Source organism: Lipophrys pholis (genome assembly GCF_963383615.2).
Source record: "Lipophrys pholis genome assembly, chromosome: 19".
NCBI classification, from domain to species: domain Eukaryota; kingdom Metazoa; phylum Chordata; class Actinopteri; order Blenniiformes; family Blenniidae; genus Lipophrys; species Lipophrys pholis.
The window spans coordinates 24303337-24322891 of NC_137647.1; the positions used below are offsets into that span (position 1 = coordinate 24303337).

At 45.8% G+C, this 19555-nt stretch overlaps 1 protein-coding gene across 1 annotated transcript; it reads left to right on the plus strand.

Annotated features, from left to right (window-relative positions):
- The first annotated feature begins 1284 nt into the window (after nucleotides 1–1284).
- On the plus strand, nucleotides 1285–19500 carry gspt1l (G1 to S phase transition 1, like). The gene is made up of 13 exons (XM_080487619.1): nucleotides 1285–1707; nucleotides 10567–10821; nucleotides 11450–11483; nucleotides 11570–11647; nucleotides 12601–12781; nucleotides 12924–13078; nucleotides 14292–14432; nucleotides 14527–14620; nucleotides 14766–14846; nucleotides 15171–15344; nucleotides 16597–16686; nucleotides 17695–17863; nucleotides 18826–19500. The coding sequence occupies exons 1-13, from the start codon at nucleotides 1515–1517 to the stop codon at nucleotides 18876–18878; spliced, it is 1698 nt and encodes a 565-aa protein (XP_080343745.1). The 5' UTR covers nucleotides 1285–1514; the 3' UTR covers nucleotides 18879–19500.
- The last annotated feature ends 55 nt before the right edge of the window (nucleotides 19501–19555 follow it).

Sequence of the window (19555 nt, forward strand, 5' to 3'; positions counted from 1 at the left end):
GACGTGAACCTCACAGAACTGTGATGCACCACATGTGCCCAATGAGCTCTGATGTTTGAGGTTCGAAACGTTTTTTAATAAATTGGGAATCTTAACATGTCCTGGTGTTTTTTTTTTGTTGTTTTTTATTAGACTGAATATTTTAGTGCTGAAATAAAAACTGGTTGGCATGTGCACATTCCACCTCCTGCAAACACAACTAGTCTGATTCCTCTTCCTGATCACAAGGTTTTCTTTTCTTGAAGTTCTTCGACAGACCGTCAGGGTATTTGTCAGGTCTTCAGGTGGAAGGTAGCACACACAGATGGTTCCTCTTTCCTTCACCAGTCCTTTGCCTGTCAACGTGTTTAGTGCATGAAGCAGCGTCTTCTCAATGCTTTTCCAGAAGCTTCACTGCCTCTTCCAGACCGTCTCTTGACCTTTCATATCTGAGGTGTCGAACTTATTTTAGTTTGTCCCAAATTGGAAACTTTTTTTATTAAATGGCATTCTAACCTATGAAAAACTGTTTGGGATCGATGAATGAGTTTCTACTTCAGTTATTTTTCAGATGTTCCTTCAGGTGCAACAAAAATGTCCAAGAAACATTTCTGCATTTCTTTATAGTTTCTCTGAATTTTTGTGTCATTCAGATTGTTCGACAGGTCTGTAAAAGTCTCCTCAGTTTGAACCATTTATTACCATTAATAAGACAGTGTGTTCTTCAATAAATAATCAGAAACAGCAGCCACTTCTATTAAAAATTTAAAGTAAGGCCTTGGACCCTCTGGCAGGCCATCTTTGACCCCAGAGTTGTATGTTTGACTCCCCGATTGTAGAAAATGAATGACTAGAAGTTATGAAATGGAATCATTTCACTAGTTTTTTATAGTTGGTCCTCCTTAAACGTGCAGGTTTCCCCCTACAGCGTCACAAATTTAACAATCCTGAGAAGAGTGTCCAAACATTGGCCATCATGGTTAGTGTAATGTTCTGGTAACTACACAACAATTAACAAATTATGTAATCTTTTCCCACTGCCCAAACCGTTGCATCCCGCCGTGTACAGCAGTATTGAGATATAATAAGCTGTACGAACAAAAAATTACATTTTTATTCATTACACTGCTTGTAAATAAATAAAAGTTGGTCAATAAAGTAAAATCCTGTGTCGAATGTGCGGATGCTGATCTTGTCGGAAACTCCTGGCGCAGACCTCTGCCCCGTGGTATTCTGGGAGATGCGGTTCGTTCGCTATCGGAGGGATGAGGTGTCTCAAGAAGAAGACTACATCTCCCAGCAGGCAGTGCGGTGGCGCGTCGGCACAGGACAGGCATTAGCTCACGCGGACGGTCTCTGGGAGTGCTGAGTCTCAGCTAGTCTCCGGACCGACAGAACCGCCGCTGGAAGCAACCGAACCGGAGGGTTAACACCGCTCGACGCCGGCTCCAGGGCGGACACTCAGGAGGACCGACAAGTGCGTAGCTCCGCTCACTTTTGTAAGAAAAAAAAAAAGAAAAGCTCCAGGACCCGCGATGGACCCGAGAGACACTGCCCCGGATTCCTGGGAACAGGAGGACGATGTGGAGGCCACGATGGACGGGCAGCTGGAGCCGGCCTTCACCTCCCTCAACGTCAACGCCAAACCCTTCGTGCCCAACGTCAACGCCGCGGAGTTCGTGCCGACTTTCGCCGTGAAGACGCACGCGGGGAGCGCGGATTCCGGCGGTGAGTTCAGTCACGTTGAGCTGGAGGAGCAGCGCGAGCTGCGAGCTAGCTGCTAGCTGCCTAGCACAGTGCCGACACGCGTTCGGCGGACCGGGTACCGGGAACCGGGGCTGGGGGGGGGACCGCCTGCCGCCGTGCGGCTCTCACCGCGGGGGTTCTCTGCTTCACACACCGCCTGTATTCCGGGCAGTGTGTCGGTGTGGTGGCTATTAAAGCGCCGGTACTGCGCGGTGAGTCCCCACACCGGCTGCCGTTAGCTGGTCTGAGCCGGTAGCCGGGAGCTAGCATGTGGGTTAGCTAACGTGCTTCGACAATGAGCGGCTGCGTGTCCCGGTGTCCCGGTGTCCCCCCGGTCTGGACCTCCAGCGGTGCACACCGGCTCTGGCGCTCACCCCCGCGGTCATTGTGTAACCCCCCCCTTTCCTTTAAAGCGGCTCCCCGGGCGGACGGCGGTGGGAGCATGAGCGCTCGAAGTGTGACGTGGATGTTCCGACGCACTGCCGGGGAGCGGCTCAGCGCGAGGGCTCACCGGAACCAGCCGGAGTGAAGAGCCCCCCCCCCGTGTCCGCGCTGTACTTTTACTGTGAGAATATTGAAACCGCTGAAAAGATCCAGGCCAAAAACTTTGTTTCCTCACGTCCCCTTCACGTGATAGGAATCACTGATGTAACGGAGAAGGCTGCCCCCCACCCCCACCCCACCCCGGGTGTGTAGGGCGGGGGTCACGACCCGACCCGGTTTCTATCAACTTAACCCTCCAAGTCATTGTTCAGAACCGGGGTGATAAACGTAAGACCCAAGGTCATTACCTTAATTTTATTCTAGAGAAGTTACTCACTCCTGTACTGTTTTATACACATTTGTGAATATTGCATTTAAAAGATGTTACTGGTAACATCCTTTAGATTCAACACAGTTTAAGGATATGTATTCAAAACATTCCCCCTGAAACACATTGTGTGTTTGAAGAGCCAGTCTTCAATGCCGCCATCAGATTTTAGGCCCCATGTACATGACAACACCTAATCCATTTAAAAAAACAAAGGAGTGTGTTTATGTTGCAGCAGCGGACACACTGATAACGATGTAGTTAGTATGCCGGGCCAAGGGAGGGCACTGTTGCTTGATTTTGCAATGAAACCACACAGACTTGTGTGCAGAGAACAATACGCTATAAATGTGAAGAAAATGGAGAGAACCCGACATCCATACGACGACTGATGCTATCAGGGAGAGTCTCGACTATAAAACTACTGATAGACGATAAAACTAGAATACTGACCGAGTCAAACCACTACAGGTCCGCCATGTTTGTTTACAAGTGGATAAGCAGGAGGGAGGGAGAGAGATATGCGCAGTAAGAGCGCTCATAACCTCCATCAGTCTCTGCAGGAGGGAATAGCGACCGTGAAAAAATCTTTCCATCTTGGGAGCCGGGATAAAAACTTCTTGGATACAGTGGATCAGAACACTGGCGTCGTGTAAAGGGACCGCCCCAAAGTGAAGAAAGTTTTGCGGACACACTCTTGTTCGTTGTCTTGTAAACAGGGCTTCAGCCCTCTGAGGTTGGAGTTTGTCTGCTCACTGCAGTTTTCTGGAGGCTGGAGCTTTTTGTTCCTGTAACATGTATTCACACTCGACATCTTCCAGAAATGTCCTGAAGCCTTTAAAGCTTCAGGAGGTGAAGCAAAGCAGATCAGCTCATTGTGTTGAACTGTTTTCTTCTCAGACCTCCAACATGACAAACTAGTCTGAGCCTGGCGAGCAGCTGTGTTGTGGTTAATATGTTGGTGTTGGCTTGTTGGTGCAGGTAATATCGAATCATAGATGAATCAAACAGACTAAATTTGTTCATGAGTTGGTTCCCTTGATATTAGTTTAGCCTATATGTGTCACCCAGACTGGGTTTGGGACTCCTGATGTCAAAATGTCTGACTATGAGCAGATTTTAAAACCGCACACTTGGATGTTTAGATAGCTGCATTAAACTAAGAGTTGGTTTGGACTGAACAAGTTCTGCCTTGCCTCTGGTGCAGTCACATATTTAAAGAATTACAATGTTTGATAATCCCTGGTTTAAAACATGACCGATAAACTCCAGCCTCGCTCTGCTTTTCGCTTTCTACAGATTTTATTCCATTTCTGTAGTTTTTCTCATAATTGTTCAATCCACACCCAAACAGCTCTCGGGTCAGAACTGAACTACGTGTTGGTAATAAGCAAACTACTGTTGGCAGCAGTTTGCTTCAGATCAACGTTTCCACTGAAGTTTACAGGTGAGGCCAGAGAGCTGCTGATGGTTAACTCTGGATTCAGGAGGCCCAAACTTGCAATCATCAATACTCACTGAATGTTTGAGTTCCCACACTAGAACACTCTACAATGTGTAATTTACTCTGATATCACAGCTCCAGTCTCATGAGCTCGATGGAGGAAGTGTTACTAACAAGGATGCAGCATTTCTTTGTAAAATATTGAGCTGTTCTGTTCGCCCTCCGTGGATCCAAACGCCCTTATGGACAGCGATTTTTCGTTTTTGATAGTAATTTTGCTGCATGTGTGTTTGTCTCCTCCCACAGGCCGAGTCAGCCTGCTGCACTAAAGCCCTCCCCGCAAGTTAATGTCCAATCACTGTTGTGGCTCCGCCCACTCACCCCCGCCATGTTTTATCTTTTTTGCCCAACAGCTGATGGGAGGGAAATGGTCCGTACGTGGAGTCCAGCACGTTGTGGTTCAGCCAGGGCTCGTTGAGCAGAAACGCTCAACAGTTCATCAGTTTTCCTGAGCAGATCATGTTGTTGTCCGCGGAGCAGACGTTAGACGGGAACAGAGAGAAGCGGATCATTGTTAGCCCTTAGTCTGGCTAGCACGCCGGCTGACCCTCCCCTGCCGTCAGGCGCACCACTGTCTCCTAAATTCACTCCTTTTAGAGTCCAATTCTCCTGAACGCTGCCTTGACGTCTGGTTTCAGTCCCATGTTGTGCTTCCTCAGAGGACGTAGGTCACCAGCGCTGTGTTTCAGCCTTGGTCTGTTGCGTAAACTGCGAGTGGAAGTACAAAAAGGTACTATACTCGCCAGGAGCTGAGAAACCACTGCATCATTGCACGCTGCTATCTTAAAACAAGTGGAAAAACAAACAAAGGGAGCCATGGCAGGTGGAGGAGTTGAGACAGAAGTTTGAAGAAGCACTGGCTTCATACCAATCTCCAGTGTGGAATGATTTTGGTTTTACTGTTGAATACACAAACGTTGCTTGGAACATGTCGCATAATGAATAGGAAACATGAGCAATGTGATCATCCATCTCCAGCGTAAGCACTATGATGTAACGTTGACAGAGTCTGACAGACTTGAGAAGGAGTCTGTTCAGACTGGAAACAACACAAACACGATTGAGCGCTTTGTGTATTCAGAGCAGGAGTGTTTAAGCATTAGTACATCATGTAGATATCAAAACATCTCATAACCTTGAGTCCGAGCCACAGCTGATATTTGCTCTCATGCTGTTCACAGTGTTGTAACCTTGGAACAGCTTTACTAGGTGAAGAGCTCGTCTTTCACATGGACTTCCCTTTAGCTTCCCCATTGTTGTTTTTTAACCTGGCCTGGAGGAACAAAGCCCACGTTGGTATGTGTGAAGTCTGTATCAGCTCTGTGCTGTTGATTTAGCCTCTGACTGGATTATCTGAGCCGACAGCGACACCCTGAGTCAGCCTGATGCTCTGAGCAGCTCAGGACAGACAGAAGACTGCAGTCGTATCGGCCCCTGTGGTCGACAGTGTTTCACTCTCGTCCAAACACACACGGCCTTCATTTGGCAGCCACACCACAGACTGTACAGGAACACGGAGTGCTCACACCATTTAACACAGACATGCCCGGCTTGAGGCGTTGGGACCTTGTACGACTCGGACTCTTAATGCCTAGAGCTGATGTGCAAAACTGCTAAATGTTTGTTTATTGTTGTAAGTTGTAAAACAAGTGTCAAGTTGTCAAACGTGAGGCAGCGATTCTCACAGTTTTCTTGGAGTCTCAATAATGGTGTCCAAGAAAGTCCTTGATCCCAGCGTACTCTGAGGGCAGGCTGCAGCCTGGACAGGTCGCCAGTTCATCACAGCGCGCACACAGACTTCACACCTAGGACTGTTCTATGCTTTCCCCACAAATGTGTGTGGCTTTATGCTCTGTGCGGCGGCTGCTCCCACACTGCAGTGGGCAGTGTATCACAGTGATGTATCTGTCGTGAGCGAGCCGAGCTGGCTCTTTAAAGTGAACGACAGGAGCCCATTCCCTTCGTTGGGAGCCAATTCGTTATTTTTTTTTTTCTTTCTCTGTTAAAGCTGAACATGATTAATCAGCCTGCATCTCGGATTCCCGTGTGGCTCTTTGGCCCGTTGGTGTTTATTACTTCATGAAGGTTTCATAAAATAAGTCCAAAATAAAACTTTTATAATCTTGTTTTATCTATGCAACAGAGCTATTTTCAAAAAGACTTTTATCTCTTGGATGAAAAAAAGGCTTTAAAAAGCACAATAACTCATTTGGGGGAAAATGCTAAGACCCCAAGAAATGGGAGAAGATTTGTGGAATGCCAACAGTTGCATCTCTTTTAAAGCCTATTTTATGACATATTTGTAGTCCTGGTAACCTCTTGTTTGTCATGTTAAGTTGGTGACCATTTTTAGTGTTGCTTTTTTGTTCTTCACTCAATGTATTTCATGAATTCGGAATGTTAATTTCTCATTTTCCAAGACGATATTGAATTAATGTGAAAAAAGGGAGAAATCGAAACTAAAGCAAAGTTTAACTTGTTCTCACAATTTGGCCACCTCCGATCCTGCTTCTGCAGGCTTCTTCCCATTAGAAAAGAGTTTTTCCTTCCCACAGTCACTTATGACTGAATTGTTGGGTTTTCTTTGTAAAACTAGGACTACAAATATGTAAATTCATAGGCTTTTCTGAGGCTGACACAGCTTCTGAAGTTTCATATATACAGTAGTTTTGGAACATGTTCAGAAACTATGTTGCATTTCTGAAGTTTCAATTGCAATTTAGGATGGTAAACATTTCATTACATTTTCAGCTGTTCAGATAATTTTGACATAGAATAGAAATATTTTATTAATCTGAGTAAAATTCCTTGAGGCATTGCTCCACACAGAATAAATACAAAGAAAGTTGAATATCATATAAGGCAAGAAAGAAATTAACTTAAGTATTTGTAAATAATGTGTACAAGGCTTAACATGACAGGATGAAATTAAACAAAACACAGCAGACACCATTTACCAGGAGGCGTTACTGACCTCATTGCGCGCCGCTCACTTCCAATTCTCATTTCTTCTGTATTTTGTGTCGGCATTTCTGGTTACTGACAAATGACATCGTGGTGAATGGCAGCCCAATGTTTTGATCTAATCTATAAAACTACCATAAAACATAACAAACAACGCTGCTACCTTGATATTAAAGTGGGAACACATGAAAACTGATCTGGGATGATCGGACTGCATCATGTTGCCTCATCCTTCTGTAATTTTGACCTTAGAGGACGACGTGAGAAAGGACTGTGGTAACTTATGAAGACGTCTTCATCCTGTCATTAACGGCTCACGGAGCGGCTATGATGAACTTTAAGAGTACTGAGGTGTACCAGTATCTACATCGTGGAAAGGTGGGCCGTGTGGCGTCATCCAGAGACGGAGAATTCACCTTTTGAAGGTCGACGCTAGACCCAGCCGGTCAACTAGCGATAGAGATAATGTTGCTTTAAAGGTTGGACTTTATGTTCAGAGCGTTGTTGTTTCAGCTGCGTTCTCCTTGTTATCCAGTTGTTACGACAGCCTTGCAAGGAGCATGTAATGCTAGCCAGTTAGCTACAGAGCGCTGATCCACACGAGTGATGTTTAAAACTTTTCATTCAGAGATAGATTGTCAGTCCCTTTCAGCAAGAGACGACGCAACACTACAGTAGTCCCACCTATCAGAAGTTGTCAGACAAAATTATGCAATATGGCGGCGCCCTAATTTTGGCGTGGAATAAGGTCGATAGTTTTATGGCAACAGGGAGGAGCAAAATTCTCTTTTCTAAGCAGTTTTGCTTTGTTCCCTGCTATTAAAGTTTTTTTCATTTGCGGCCGCCACATCACTACACTAAACTGTTGTCAGTCAAGGCTGCACCTGTAGTTTGGGGCGCAGCAGCAGCAGCGCGGCGCAAAAAGCCACAAACGTTAATGCAGAAACCATAAATCACAAAACGCCCCCCCCCCCCCCCCCACTCTTGTGTAAGACCTTTAGAAACTGTTTTTATCTGTCTCTGTTGTAATCTTGGTTGATAAATGTGCCGACATGTCAACGAGAATATAAAAAGCTTTTCTGACGTCACCGTCGGTTGGGCTTTGTGCTAGGATGGCTGAGGTGTTTGTCGTAAGCCCGCGATCACGATCAACACTGTCTGACATTTGGGGAGTCATAGTGGCAGTTGCGATCATGCCAACTTAAACAAACCAATAGAAATGCAGTATGACAAAGTTATCCGCGCGACACCGGAATGCTAATGTAAAATTGCTTACAAGTACTTACTACTTTGCAAAATTCACCCCTTTCTGAGCCACGACCGCCATGTTCTCCTTCCTTTTGGGGGATTTTTCTCAACACAATACCAAGAGTTCTCGCTATATTTAACAGCTTTATTTTCCTGAATGGATGGTACACGCTTTTGACGTTTTATTCTTGCAATGCGATTGCGTAATCATGTCGAGTCGCCGCAGATTCAGCTCTTAGTCTGCAAAATCGAATAAATTCGTCTTGTACAGTTGTGAACAGTGTGACGGTTTTGATGACCCTGATGGCTGAAAATCATGCCGTTTGTGGGAACCTTTAGTCTTATGTAGGCCTGTGACTATAACACGTTTTGCTGGACAACATATTGTCCTACAAATTATTGCCGATAAATGTTTGTCATTGTCCAAAAAATTTGAGACTAAATTAACCACAAATGTAATGATGATACATCATAATATTGCAAGTGTACCCTTCAAATGCAATGAGGTGATTATGTAAGTTTGATGTGTTGAATCTTTTATTGGCACTACTTTGGCACAATGTTGGCAAACTGGCCGGTCCATGTTGATTTGCTCTCCTTGCTCATTAGGTGTGATGCCGAAGTATTCCCACACTGGGGCCGTGGCAACAGTGGCATTTGGCCTTGCAATCATTGGTTTTCACTTAATTTCTACTAAGGTACCTCACGAGTCTGCGCTCTGCATGTGGGGGCGCTAGCAGCCCCGCCCCCTCCACAGAGACCAAGCCTAATGACCAGTAGCTTCACTCCCTTCGTTCCGACACCAACGCGCCCCATCTGATGCACAGAGTGAACCCTCTTGTGAGCCATTCTGTTTGGAGGCGAGAGACGAGGAAAACGAACACGCTGCATGCTTGTTAGCTTTCCTCTTTTTAATATGGCGACATGCGTGTCCATCACAAAAGGCACAAAACATTCTATCCCAATCCAATCAACAAAAATAAAGGTAGAAATCTAAATATTTGAAATATCTCAAATATTTTTGTTTAATTTGGACAATGGGGAGGGTCTGCGTGATGTCATCTCATGATGAAGTTATCTTTAAAACCTCAGAATCCCTGTATTAATCCCTATTATTTAGCAACGCAGCACAAACCGCAATTCTTCCAGCACTAAGGCAGAGGAAACAGATTTGCATGGAGTAGGGGGCAGATTCGCAGAGGTCTGAATCGCCTGCTGACAGCGTGGAGGAGCTGCTTTTCATTGTTTTGATGCCGCGGTCAGTGCTGTTCTCCTTGCCGAGCTGGCGTTTTAAAACGGTGACGCCTGGCCGTACAATGGCTTTGCAAATGTTGCACGTTGCTGTGTTGCTTTGCGGTGTTTTGAGCGTAAAATGCAGCCAAACAGCAACATGTTGTAATGAAAAGTTGGTTGGCCGCAGTGCTGCTACGCCAGCCTCCTGGCTGGCTGCAAACTGTGGAATGGATTTCCTGACTCATTACTCCTCGTCTCATTGAGACCCGCCTCCCTTGAGGAAATCCAGTCAAAAGTTTGCAGAGCAGCCAGCAGGGAAACACTTGTCGAGTCGTTTCAGCAGACAGTAACACATAGACAAGGCTTCCTGGATCGGAAATCTCCGATCCGTGAATTATGTTGGTATCGGAACCCGATACTGGATCAGATCGGCCCCATCCCTAGTTTTAGTTCGGACGTAAGACAAAACATAAACTCAGATATGCGAGTTAATTTTTTGCTTATGAAAATACATTAGTGAAAATATTCACACCAGAGATACAAGTTCACATAATTTCTCACGTAGCCAATGTAATCTGATGGATTACCCTGCTAATCTTGTCTTGATGTGCCTCTAAATCATCTGTAACGTCACTGTTTTATCTCTATGATAATGTCAAGTCAACATGATCAGCCTTCACAGTTTCACTGCCTCGTTGCCCTTTACAACCCCTGTAATCTCCGAAGGGGCAGAACTTTAATGTGACTTTAATGCTATTGAAGCAGAACATCTGGACTGTGTGTCGTCAGGCCTGATCCAGACTGTTAATGTGAGTGCGGCGGCCCGGTCTAGAGGCTGGTGTTCAATGAGGAAGTCCAGTGAGAAAGCAGGTGTACAGTGAGGAGCTGTGTGTGCACGCAGGAAGTCCAGCAGCCATTTGTTGAACGTAGATAAGACGTGTTGTTGTGGCTGCGTCTCAAACGGCTCCGGTTGTTTACAGTCAATACAATGTGCTTTGAGCATGACTCAGCAGATGTTTCCAGTTACAGTGCCCGATTCTGACGTAGCGCTAAAACAGGTTTTTTTGTTTCACCCCAGCAGCTCCCATTGAAAACGGCGACACAGAGATGACCACAGAGGAACCATGGGACCAGAAAGAGGCGGAGCCAAGCGAGGAGGAGCCGGGAGGTGGCTCCTGCGCGGACCGGGGACCAACGGTGGCCGCCACAGCAGAGAACGCGGCCCCGGAGATAATGAAAGAGGAGGAGGAGGAGATGCCCGTACACAAAGCCCCTCCTGCACAGCCGGATGCCCCCAAGAAGGAACACATCAACGTGGTGTTCATCGGGCACGTAGGTGAGTGTGGGGGAGGGGGACGAGGTCCGACCGGTTCACGTCCATTGTATTACCTGCAGTCGTTTCGATCAGGCTCAGTTACTGCTACAGACGCTGCCTTCGCTGCATTTCAGCCACAGCAGCAGTCCTCGTTTAGTTTTCGGGTCATTTTCACTCCTGGTTGTGGTGTCGTACTTTGGAAAAGTCCCCAAACTTTAGGGGTGCCTTGGCCATATTTTACTCCCCACTTTTAAAAAGCTGTGTGACAAACCTTTAAAAGCAGCTTCTGTTGAACCTCCTCCAGGATTGTAGTTGTGGCGTTTTCCCACTTTGTTTCATTGATTTAATGAACGTACAGACGGATGACTTCTAACGTAGAGCATAAACAAGCCTCCAGGCTGTGGTTTGTTCAGTGAGCTCCTCTGGGCTCAGACTGGAGCTGTGTGACGTTAGCTGGCCTTCAGTCAGTCTGTACAGGAGCTGACACATTCCTGCAGCCCTCACAGCGTCAGCAGTGACTCTCTCTTCACGTCGAGGCCAGGCGCCGCCAAAACACACAATCACACATAATTATTAACGCGTGAGAGAACGGGAGCCATGACTGAACACTTTGAGTTTCTCACCTCAGTCTTTGTTTTGCTTGTTCCAGATGCTGGAAAGTCCACCATCGGAGGACAGATCATGTGAGTAGCAGCTTCTTTTCCACACTGAGTGAGACCGAGAGTCCTCCCCGCTCTTTAACTTTACCCGTGTCTCCGAACTTCTACAGGTACCTGACCGGCATGGTGGACAAACGGACCTTAGAGAAGTATGAGAGGGAAGCAAAGGAGAAGAACCGAGAAACCTGGTGAGGAACTGAACCCTTCATCTCAAACACCAACATTGTGAGAGTTCAGATCGTAAACAAAGGAGCTGTAAGAAGTCTAAAGCTGAACGCTTGTGAATTTAGTAGGACCGTCGAAATGAACGCGTTGGAACAGATTCATCCATCATGATTAATCTTAATAAATTTAACACTATTGACAATGTCAACAAGTTAGTTTGACTCAGTAGCTGCTGAAAAAAGTAGTAAGAGGCCCACATCAAAGTCTGATAAATGTTTGTTCTCTTGTTAACATGAACAATTAGAGGTGTTAAATAAACGCCTTAAGGGATTATGTATATATTCCCTTCTTTCTTGAGTTTGTTCATGCAAAATGAAACGTGATTAGAAACGTCTCTTTGTAAGACACATTCAGAACATCAAGCACCTCCAATACCACTCCAACCTTCATTTTCTAAACCAGAAATGATCAATTTGTCCAGAGGGATGAATGTATGGAGCTTCACTGACTCCTCCACACTCTTCAGATCAAACTGATGGTGCTTAATGAAGCTCTGATGTTTGCTGCTCTTGAATAGTTTCTGTTGCAGATGCCGAAGGACGTTGTAGAACAGTTTCTGCTTTAAAATAAATCCTCACATTTTACCCTGGGCATTGTTGTGAGTTGCTTTTTCTGATCAGTTCACACCAGCTGACATTAAAAAGATTTAAAATTTCACTGAGAGCAGAGTGCAGCTGGATGATTATGGCAAAAATCTATATTGAAATCATGATTAATAAACGAAGATGAAATGACAAAATGAGAAAGAAAATGATGGAATCTTGTGTGAAATAGCAGTGAAAGTTTGTAAGTATTGTTTGAAAAAACTTGAGAAATGTGATGTCTTTAATGTAAACTGCCATTTGTCGGTCATCTTGGTCATAGTCTCTGTCCTCCCATGTGTGAAGACACTGAGCCTGGTCTCTCCACCCTGCAGGTACCTGTCCTGGGCTTTGGACACCAACCAGGAGGAGCGAGACAAAGGCAAGACGGTGGAGGTGGGCCGAGCGTACTTCGAGACAGACAAAAAGCACTTTACCATCCTAGACGCTCCGGGCCACAAAAGCTTTGTTCCCAACATGATCGGCGGCGCGTCGCAGGCGGACCTGGCTGTCCTGGTGAGTGAATGAGGTTTTACCACTCCGTCAGTTCCTCTCTGAGCTGTTGGACCAGAACTTAACACGTGGCTCCGTCCTCGGTTCATTTGTTGACACCTGTCATACAGTCCGACCCTCACTGACTCCCCGCGCTCTCCCTCAGGTGATCTCTGCCAGGAAAGGAGAGTTTGAAACCGGGTTTGAGAAGGGCGGGCAGACACGGGAGCACGCCATGCTGGCCAAGACGGCCGGAGTGAAGCACCTGATCGTCCTGGTGAACAAGATGGACGATCCCACAGTCAACTGGAGTCTGGAAAGGTGAGACTTCATCTTCAACACGCGCTCTCAACGCCGCTCATGTCTTTTCTCTTAGAAACATGGACGATCAGTTGCAGTCATCAAATGTGTATTCCAGAAGGCTGTTAATCCCTCACAGCTCCTGTTAATACAGGCTAATGCTCCTTCAAGGAGGTGATTTGTTGCTGTACACAGGATGAATGGGGAGCTGCTCCTCCAGTAAACAGCGGAGCAGCAGCTCACACATCTGCAGTGGTTCAATGGGCAGAAACGCAACATGCTCATTGTTAATGACTGTATGAGGTGTGGGTTATTGTTGCCTAGACGTGTGATAATATGGAGTTCCTGATCTGGCATGACCGTCTATTCCAGGGGTGTCAAACTCAGATCCTCGAGGGCCGCAGCCCTGCACGTTTTCAATGTCTCCCTCCCCTGAATGTCCTGATGGTTCATCACCACATTCAGCACAAAGCCAGATAACGAGCTGCTCATTGCAATCAGCTGTGTTGAAGCTGGGAGACATGCAAAACGTGCAGGGCTGCGGCCCTCGAGGCCTGGAGTTCGACGCGTGTGGTCTATTCCAAACACGATGCCTCCAGCACACAAATTATAAGAAGGATGTTGTCACATTGACAAAATAAGCTGACAGAAATCGATTTATTTATTTTTTTTCCCTTTTCTGTTTTTGTTGCAACATGTGTTTGGTTGACTGAATAAACTACTACACTGAACACACTGATATTTACCGTGATTAAACTGGAGTGAGGTGCGCTGATGGGAGCAGAGGTTCCAGCAGAACTAACATGCTGACTGAGAAGTTTCAAGCAGATTCCTCGTACATCTGAGACTTTTGATGGCCTATCAGTGAGTTCTTAGCTCGTAAAGATAGTCCAGCACAGAGGAGGATGTTTACATGTTCTCTTAAAATGTCGGTGTCGTGTGAATCTGATTCAAGTACAAACTTTTCTTATTTGGTTTGAACCAAAGAAAACCAAACAGAGTGAGCACAAAGTCAGAAAAGCCAGCCTGTGATTGGAGTCAAAACAAAGAGCAGAAGAGTCATAGACGAACAGCAGAAACCTGTTTTAGCAGTTTTTTTCTCAGATGACTAAATGAATCCTCCCTGCTGGAGAAGGAAACCCTGCTACCGGACACACAACACACTGCACCGTCAATCGTCCAGCCACAGTGGTGGAGGATGTGTGTGTAACGCCGCCATGCTGTGTGTCTGCAGGTATGAAGAGTGCAAAGAGAAACTAGTGCCATTTCTGAAGAAGGTGGGCTTCAACCCCAAGAAAGACATCCACTTCATGCCGTGCTCCGGGCTGACGGGGGCCAACCTGAAGGAGCCCACCGACATGTGCTCCTGGTACACGTAAGTACACAGAGACACACACACACACACACACACACACACACACACACACACACACACGGCTCTAATACATGTATGTGTGTGTCTGTTGCAGAGGTCTCCCATTCATTCCACATCTGGACAGTTTGCCAAACTTGTACAGATCGAGCGACGGACCCGTCAGATTGCCCATCGTAGACAAATACAAGGTGAGTTCTCCTCATACCCGCTTTCCTCACACGTTCACTGAAGGTAAAACAAAAAACACTGGATTTCAGATGGTTATTTTACAGTGACTCTGGCTTTGGGTTAGTCTGTTGAACACTTGCTGTTTTGTTTTGTCTCTGTCTGCAGGACATGGGCACTGTAATTCTGGGTAAACTGGAGTCTGGCTCCATCAGTAAAGCACAGCAGCTGGTCATGATGCCAAACAGGGTGAGATCTCCACCTCTCCTCTTCACATTGGAACATGTATGAAACGGAGATGTTCCCCCTCGTGTTCAGTCTGAGTTTTCCCTCACATGACCACCGTCATGCGCCACCTTCTTTCACGAGACTTAAAACACCAGATTATATCTGGAAGAGTTGATTTGTGAAGAAAGCATTTAGAAACTGAGTGACAACACAGCTTTTCCCTCTTCGCTCTGCGGTTTGATGGGAGTTCAGACGGATTAAATCCTGGCAGATGTTCTATATTCTGAAGACGGATACATACAGCGCATGAAGCGTGTTTATTTACGTGGCGGTTTCCCTCTGCAGCACGTGGTGGAGGTGTTGAGTCTCCTGTCAGACGATATGGAGACGGATGACGCTGAGCCGGGGGAGAACCTGAAGCTACGGCTGAAGGGCATCGAGGAGGAGGAGATCCTGCCCGGGTTCATTCTGTGCAACGCCGAGAACCTCTGTCACTCAGGACGCACCTTCGACGCCCAGGTCTGTCCACACTGTGGCGCCATACTTCAACAAAATAAAACGACAGGTTCAAGTTTATTATTTAATGTGTTGCTTCTGCCTAAAGATACTTTATGGATGGAGGATGTTTCATATAAAGGGAAAAAAACACAACAGTCTTTATTGACTTAAAGACATAAAGTTAAAAACTCTTCCATCCTTCTATTTGTACTTTTGGCAAAATGTGTAACGTTGTACACTTTAACTTACCAAGGGGAAACACGGGAGGCGCTGTTAAAATCTAAATAATATTAGAAACTATGAGACACAAAAGGGTCATAACTCGTGGGAATTCACATCATTAGGGAACTTATCTAACTTGTAAAATATTCAGATATTTCCGATATTTAAAACTGTTTTTACTGATTTTTATTAAATAAATTACTGTATTTTCCGGCCTAAGTCGCTCTGGGGTATACGTCGGATCAGTCAAAAAAATGCGTCGTGAAGAGTAAAAAAAAAACATGAATCACACTGGACAGTGAGGGACAAAATCCTGGACCAAGAAGAAACATTTAATGTGGAAAGACAAGTTATTCTGTCTATTGGTTTGGTTTTCTGTCTAAAAATGACCATCGGTGTCAAGTTTGGTCCATCTCCACAACATGTCAGCTCCACGGTGAAGTGTGAATATAGTGACAACTGGTCAGGAGAAATCACACTCTCCTGCACTTTCTCTGCAACACTTCGGCCCGTGGGGATATCAAACGTGGGGGGACAAACAGCTGGCTGACTGCGATGTCGTGCTGGCTGGTCGTGGTGTCACCGCCCGAGCCCAGCTCCGACCCACCCTGGCGGTGCAAACTGCCCGGGCATCGATCCCCAAGCTGAACAGCTGATCGATGCCCGTTGGTATCCTGAGAGCTGATTGAGGCCTCGGCTAACGGCTGACTGTTGAAGTTGGCTTCATACTCGATCCTCACAGTGGAAAGGAGATTAAAACGCTGTACATCACGGATAGAACCCTCATTCCAGCTGAAGAGGGGGAAGTTACGTGATGAAAGAATCCTCACCCATCCTCTCCTCTCGGCTATATATTTTTCTAAATGTAAATCGCTCCTGACTGTAAGTCGTAGGTCGAACCAAACTATGGGAAAAAAAAAAAAGTCTGGAAATGATTTGACCTCTTCGTAGTGCTGTTGTCTGTAACCTCTGAGATCCACTCACCTTATTTCTGTCAAACTGTTAAACGGAGACTTCTGCTGCTCACTCTGTCATTTTTCTTCCTCCACAGATCGTCATCATCGAACACAAATCCATCATCTGTCCAGGTTACAACGCAGTTCTTCACATTCACACCTGCATCGAGGAGGTGCAGATCACGGTAAGAAGAGCTGGAGTCCTGGTCTGGTTCAGTTCTTGATGACCAACATTGTTCTCGTTGTGAAGAGTGAAGACAGAACATGTTCTCAACATGTTAAAACAACTCCTACATGTTTCACGGGATTTATTTTAATCTATTTTCTTTTTCTTTTTTTAACACATTTTATGGTTTTTATGCCACAGAAAATACAAACAAAAAAAACAAAAACAAATGCAAAATATAGTCCAATTCACCAGAACAGTAATAAAGAGCAACCGGTCATTAAAAGGCCATTAATCGTTTTTAATTACATGTCTTTTATAATGTGTCCAAATTATATCATAGTTCTTAGTTTGTTCTTGTTTTTTAAATAAAAGTGAGATTAACTGAGCTCATGAACTTTTATAGGGAACTGAAGATTGGGTAGTTTTTGTAAAGGACTGCAGTTATTGTGATGACAAATAGGGATTAATGCTGCCGATTCTAATCCCGATCAGCCATAACTGTCGATCACCGATATCAATCACATGGACTGGTTTTAAATTTTTCAATTTAGTTCTACTGAGTGCCGCTGGCTACATGATCTGGAAAGAAGGAACCATAATTTAGACAAACATGTATTTCCTTCAACAGAAAAATACAAACTTGCACAATCCAGCTACGAAACAGCCAGAAGGACTAAAACACTTGACCTGCTATCGGGAGCAATATTTAAATATATTTAACGGGCTGAAAGCTTTAAGGCTGTCAAAAGGCTAAATGGTGCTGAACATCACCCGGTGAAGCAAGCAACGCTGGGGGGCGTCACCGGTGCTGCCACAGTTACCTTGAAAAAGTAATCCAATTACTGATTACGAGTTACTCCCTCAAAAGTTACTTTACTGATTACGTGCTTTTAAAAGTAACTAAGTTAGATTTCAAGTTACTTTCAGAGAAAAAGTGGTCGTATGAGAGAGGCGTTACTGGCGTCAGTGCTAATGAGTCCCGCAGCAGGAGCTTCATCCACCTTGTGACTGTCTCCCCCTGCAGGCCTTAATCTGTCTGGTAGACAAAAAGACGGGAGACAAGAGCAAGACGCGACCACGATTCGTCAAACAGGACCAGGTGTGCATCGCCCGTCTGCGCACAGCAGGGACCATTTGCCTCGAGACCTTCAAAGAGTTTCCTCAGATGGGACGGTTCACCTTACGGGACGAAGGTAGGACAACAGAACTGGACCGTCCGGAGAGCTGCTGTCTGTCCTCGCAGAGCCGGAACAGACGGGTTTACTTTGAGCTGGCAGTCGTGTGTCAGTTCTCCTCTTAGGTCGGGGGTGTCCAACTTAAATACACATCGAGCCAAGATTGAACGTCTGCTACGAGTCGAGGGCCGGGCGGGTTCTACACGTATTGAAACGGAAACTAACAAGGCCTGTAGATTATTGCAAACAAAAAGATGGTCAGAGGTAATTCATCCGGCCCGAAGGCCCCGAGCCTAAGAAACACGCTTTGGACTCCCGGCCATGAATCACCTTTGACCATACTTCAGAAGAAGAAGAAATGCTTCTTTAAATCTGAAGATTTGACCTCTGATCAGCCTGCGCTTACTTTCCTCTCACGATGTTCTTGTTGCTTGTTCAGAGGACCAGCACAGAACTTTAAGAACTGCAGGTTGTGCTAACGGCCGCATGAAAGTCGAACAACTGCTGAAAACTTTGTGTAGTTCCAGGGTTACAACAAATGAATGCTCTGCTGTCTTCAGTCCTCAACACGAACGTTAGATCAGTGTGGCCACACTCAATCTGATCCCAACGTGCCGATTTCTGTCACACTGAGTCCAATATGCTGGTCGACCAACGTTGCGACGGTCCAAACACTCAGACACTCTGTGGCCCGGCACGCCGCCATCATGCCAACCGGCTGAGGTCGACACTCCAACACCTCTGACATCCATCCGGGCGAAGTCGCAGCTTTTTTTGTGAATGTTGATCAAAGATGGAGCAGAAAAAGCTTCTAACACAAACGAGCAGCTCAACGAAGCTCTGGGGACTTTCTGCTCCACGTTGGTCTTTTCTTCATCTTCAGAAAAACTTTAAGATGTTCGGTGTTTTTTCAAGACGTTAATGTGAATCTTACTCCTTCGAGTGTCTGATCAGTGAACTGAAGCTTGCGTGTGTTTCAGGTAAAACCATCGCCATCGGTAAGGTGCTGAAGTTGGTGGCCGAGCGGGACTGAAGCGAGCCGGATCGGTCCAACAGTCCTGCTGAGGAAGAAGGGGCGGAGCTCGGCCTCTCAACCGCCCGCGCCGCTCCGAGCGGCGGCGGCGGCGCCTCCCTGTCACGGCCCCGAAGATCAGCTTCAGAAAAACAAAACCACAAAGAAAACATTCTCATCTGGAAAACAAAACCTGTTTTTAAGCAAATGACACACCGAGACGATGTCCACACGAGTCAGCTTTCTCATATTGAGAGCTCAGCTATGCCATCGTGGGTTCGCCCCTCTCCACCCCCCACATCAGATGATTTTTTTTAATTCTTCCTCAGTGGGTTTTTTTTTCTTCTTTTTCTTGCTTTTCATAAACGACAGTGGCAGAATGGCAGAAGTTATCTGTTAGCAGATGTGGACCAGGATTTGCTTGGAGGCGTATAGAAGTGATTTTCAGAAGTTTAAAAACCTGCAGCAGAAAATTGAGAAGAACTTTGACCAGTTGAAACCAAATGTTGATCTTGGGTGTTCATTTCCCTTTGCTTTGACCCAGTTGTTTTGGTTTCTCATGGCGTTCTGGCAGCGTGCTTGAGCGTGTTCAAATGTTATTAAAGCAAACAATATGACAATAAAATACTAAATTGGGGAACATAAGTTGTGTTCATTGTGGGAGCACATTTCAGCCCCTGGCCTTGTCGGAGGCTTTT

Coding starts and splice junctions, on each gene's coding strand:
- gspt1l (XM_080487619.1), top strand. CDS start 1,515: ATGGACCCGAGAGACACTGCCCCGGATTCCTGGGAACAGGAGGACGAT. Junction 11,484..11,569: donor ACCATCGGAGGACAGATCAT/GTGAGTAGCAGC, acceptor GAACTTCTACAG/GTACCTGACCGGCATGGTGG. Junction 13,079..14,291: donor GTCAACTGGAGTCTGGAAAG/GTGAGACTTCAT, acceptor GTGTGTCTGCAG/GTATGAAGAGTGCAAAGAGA.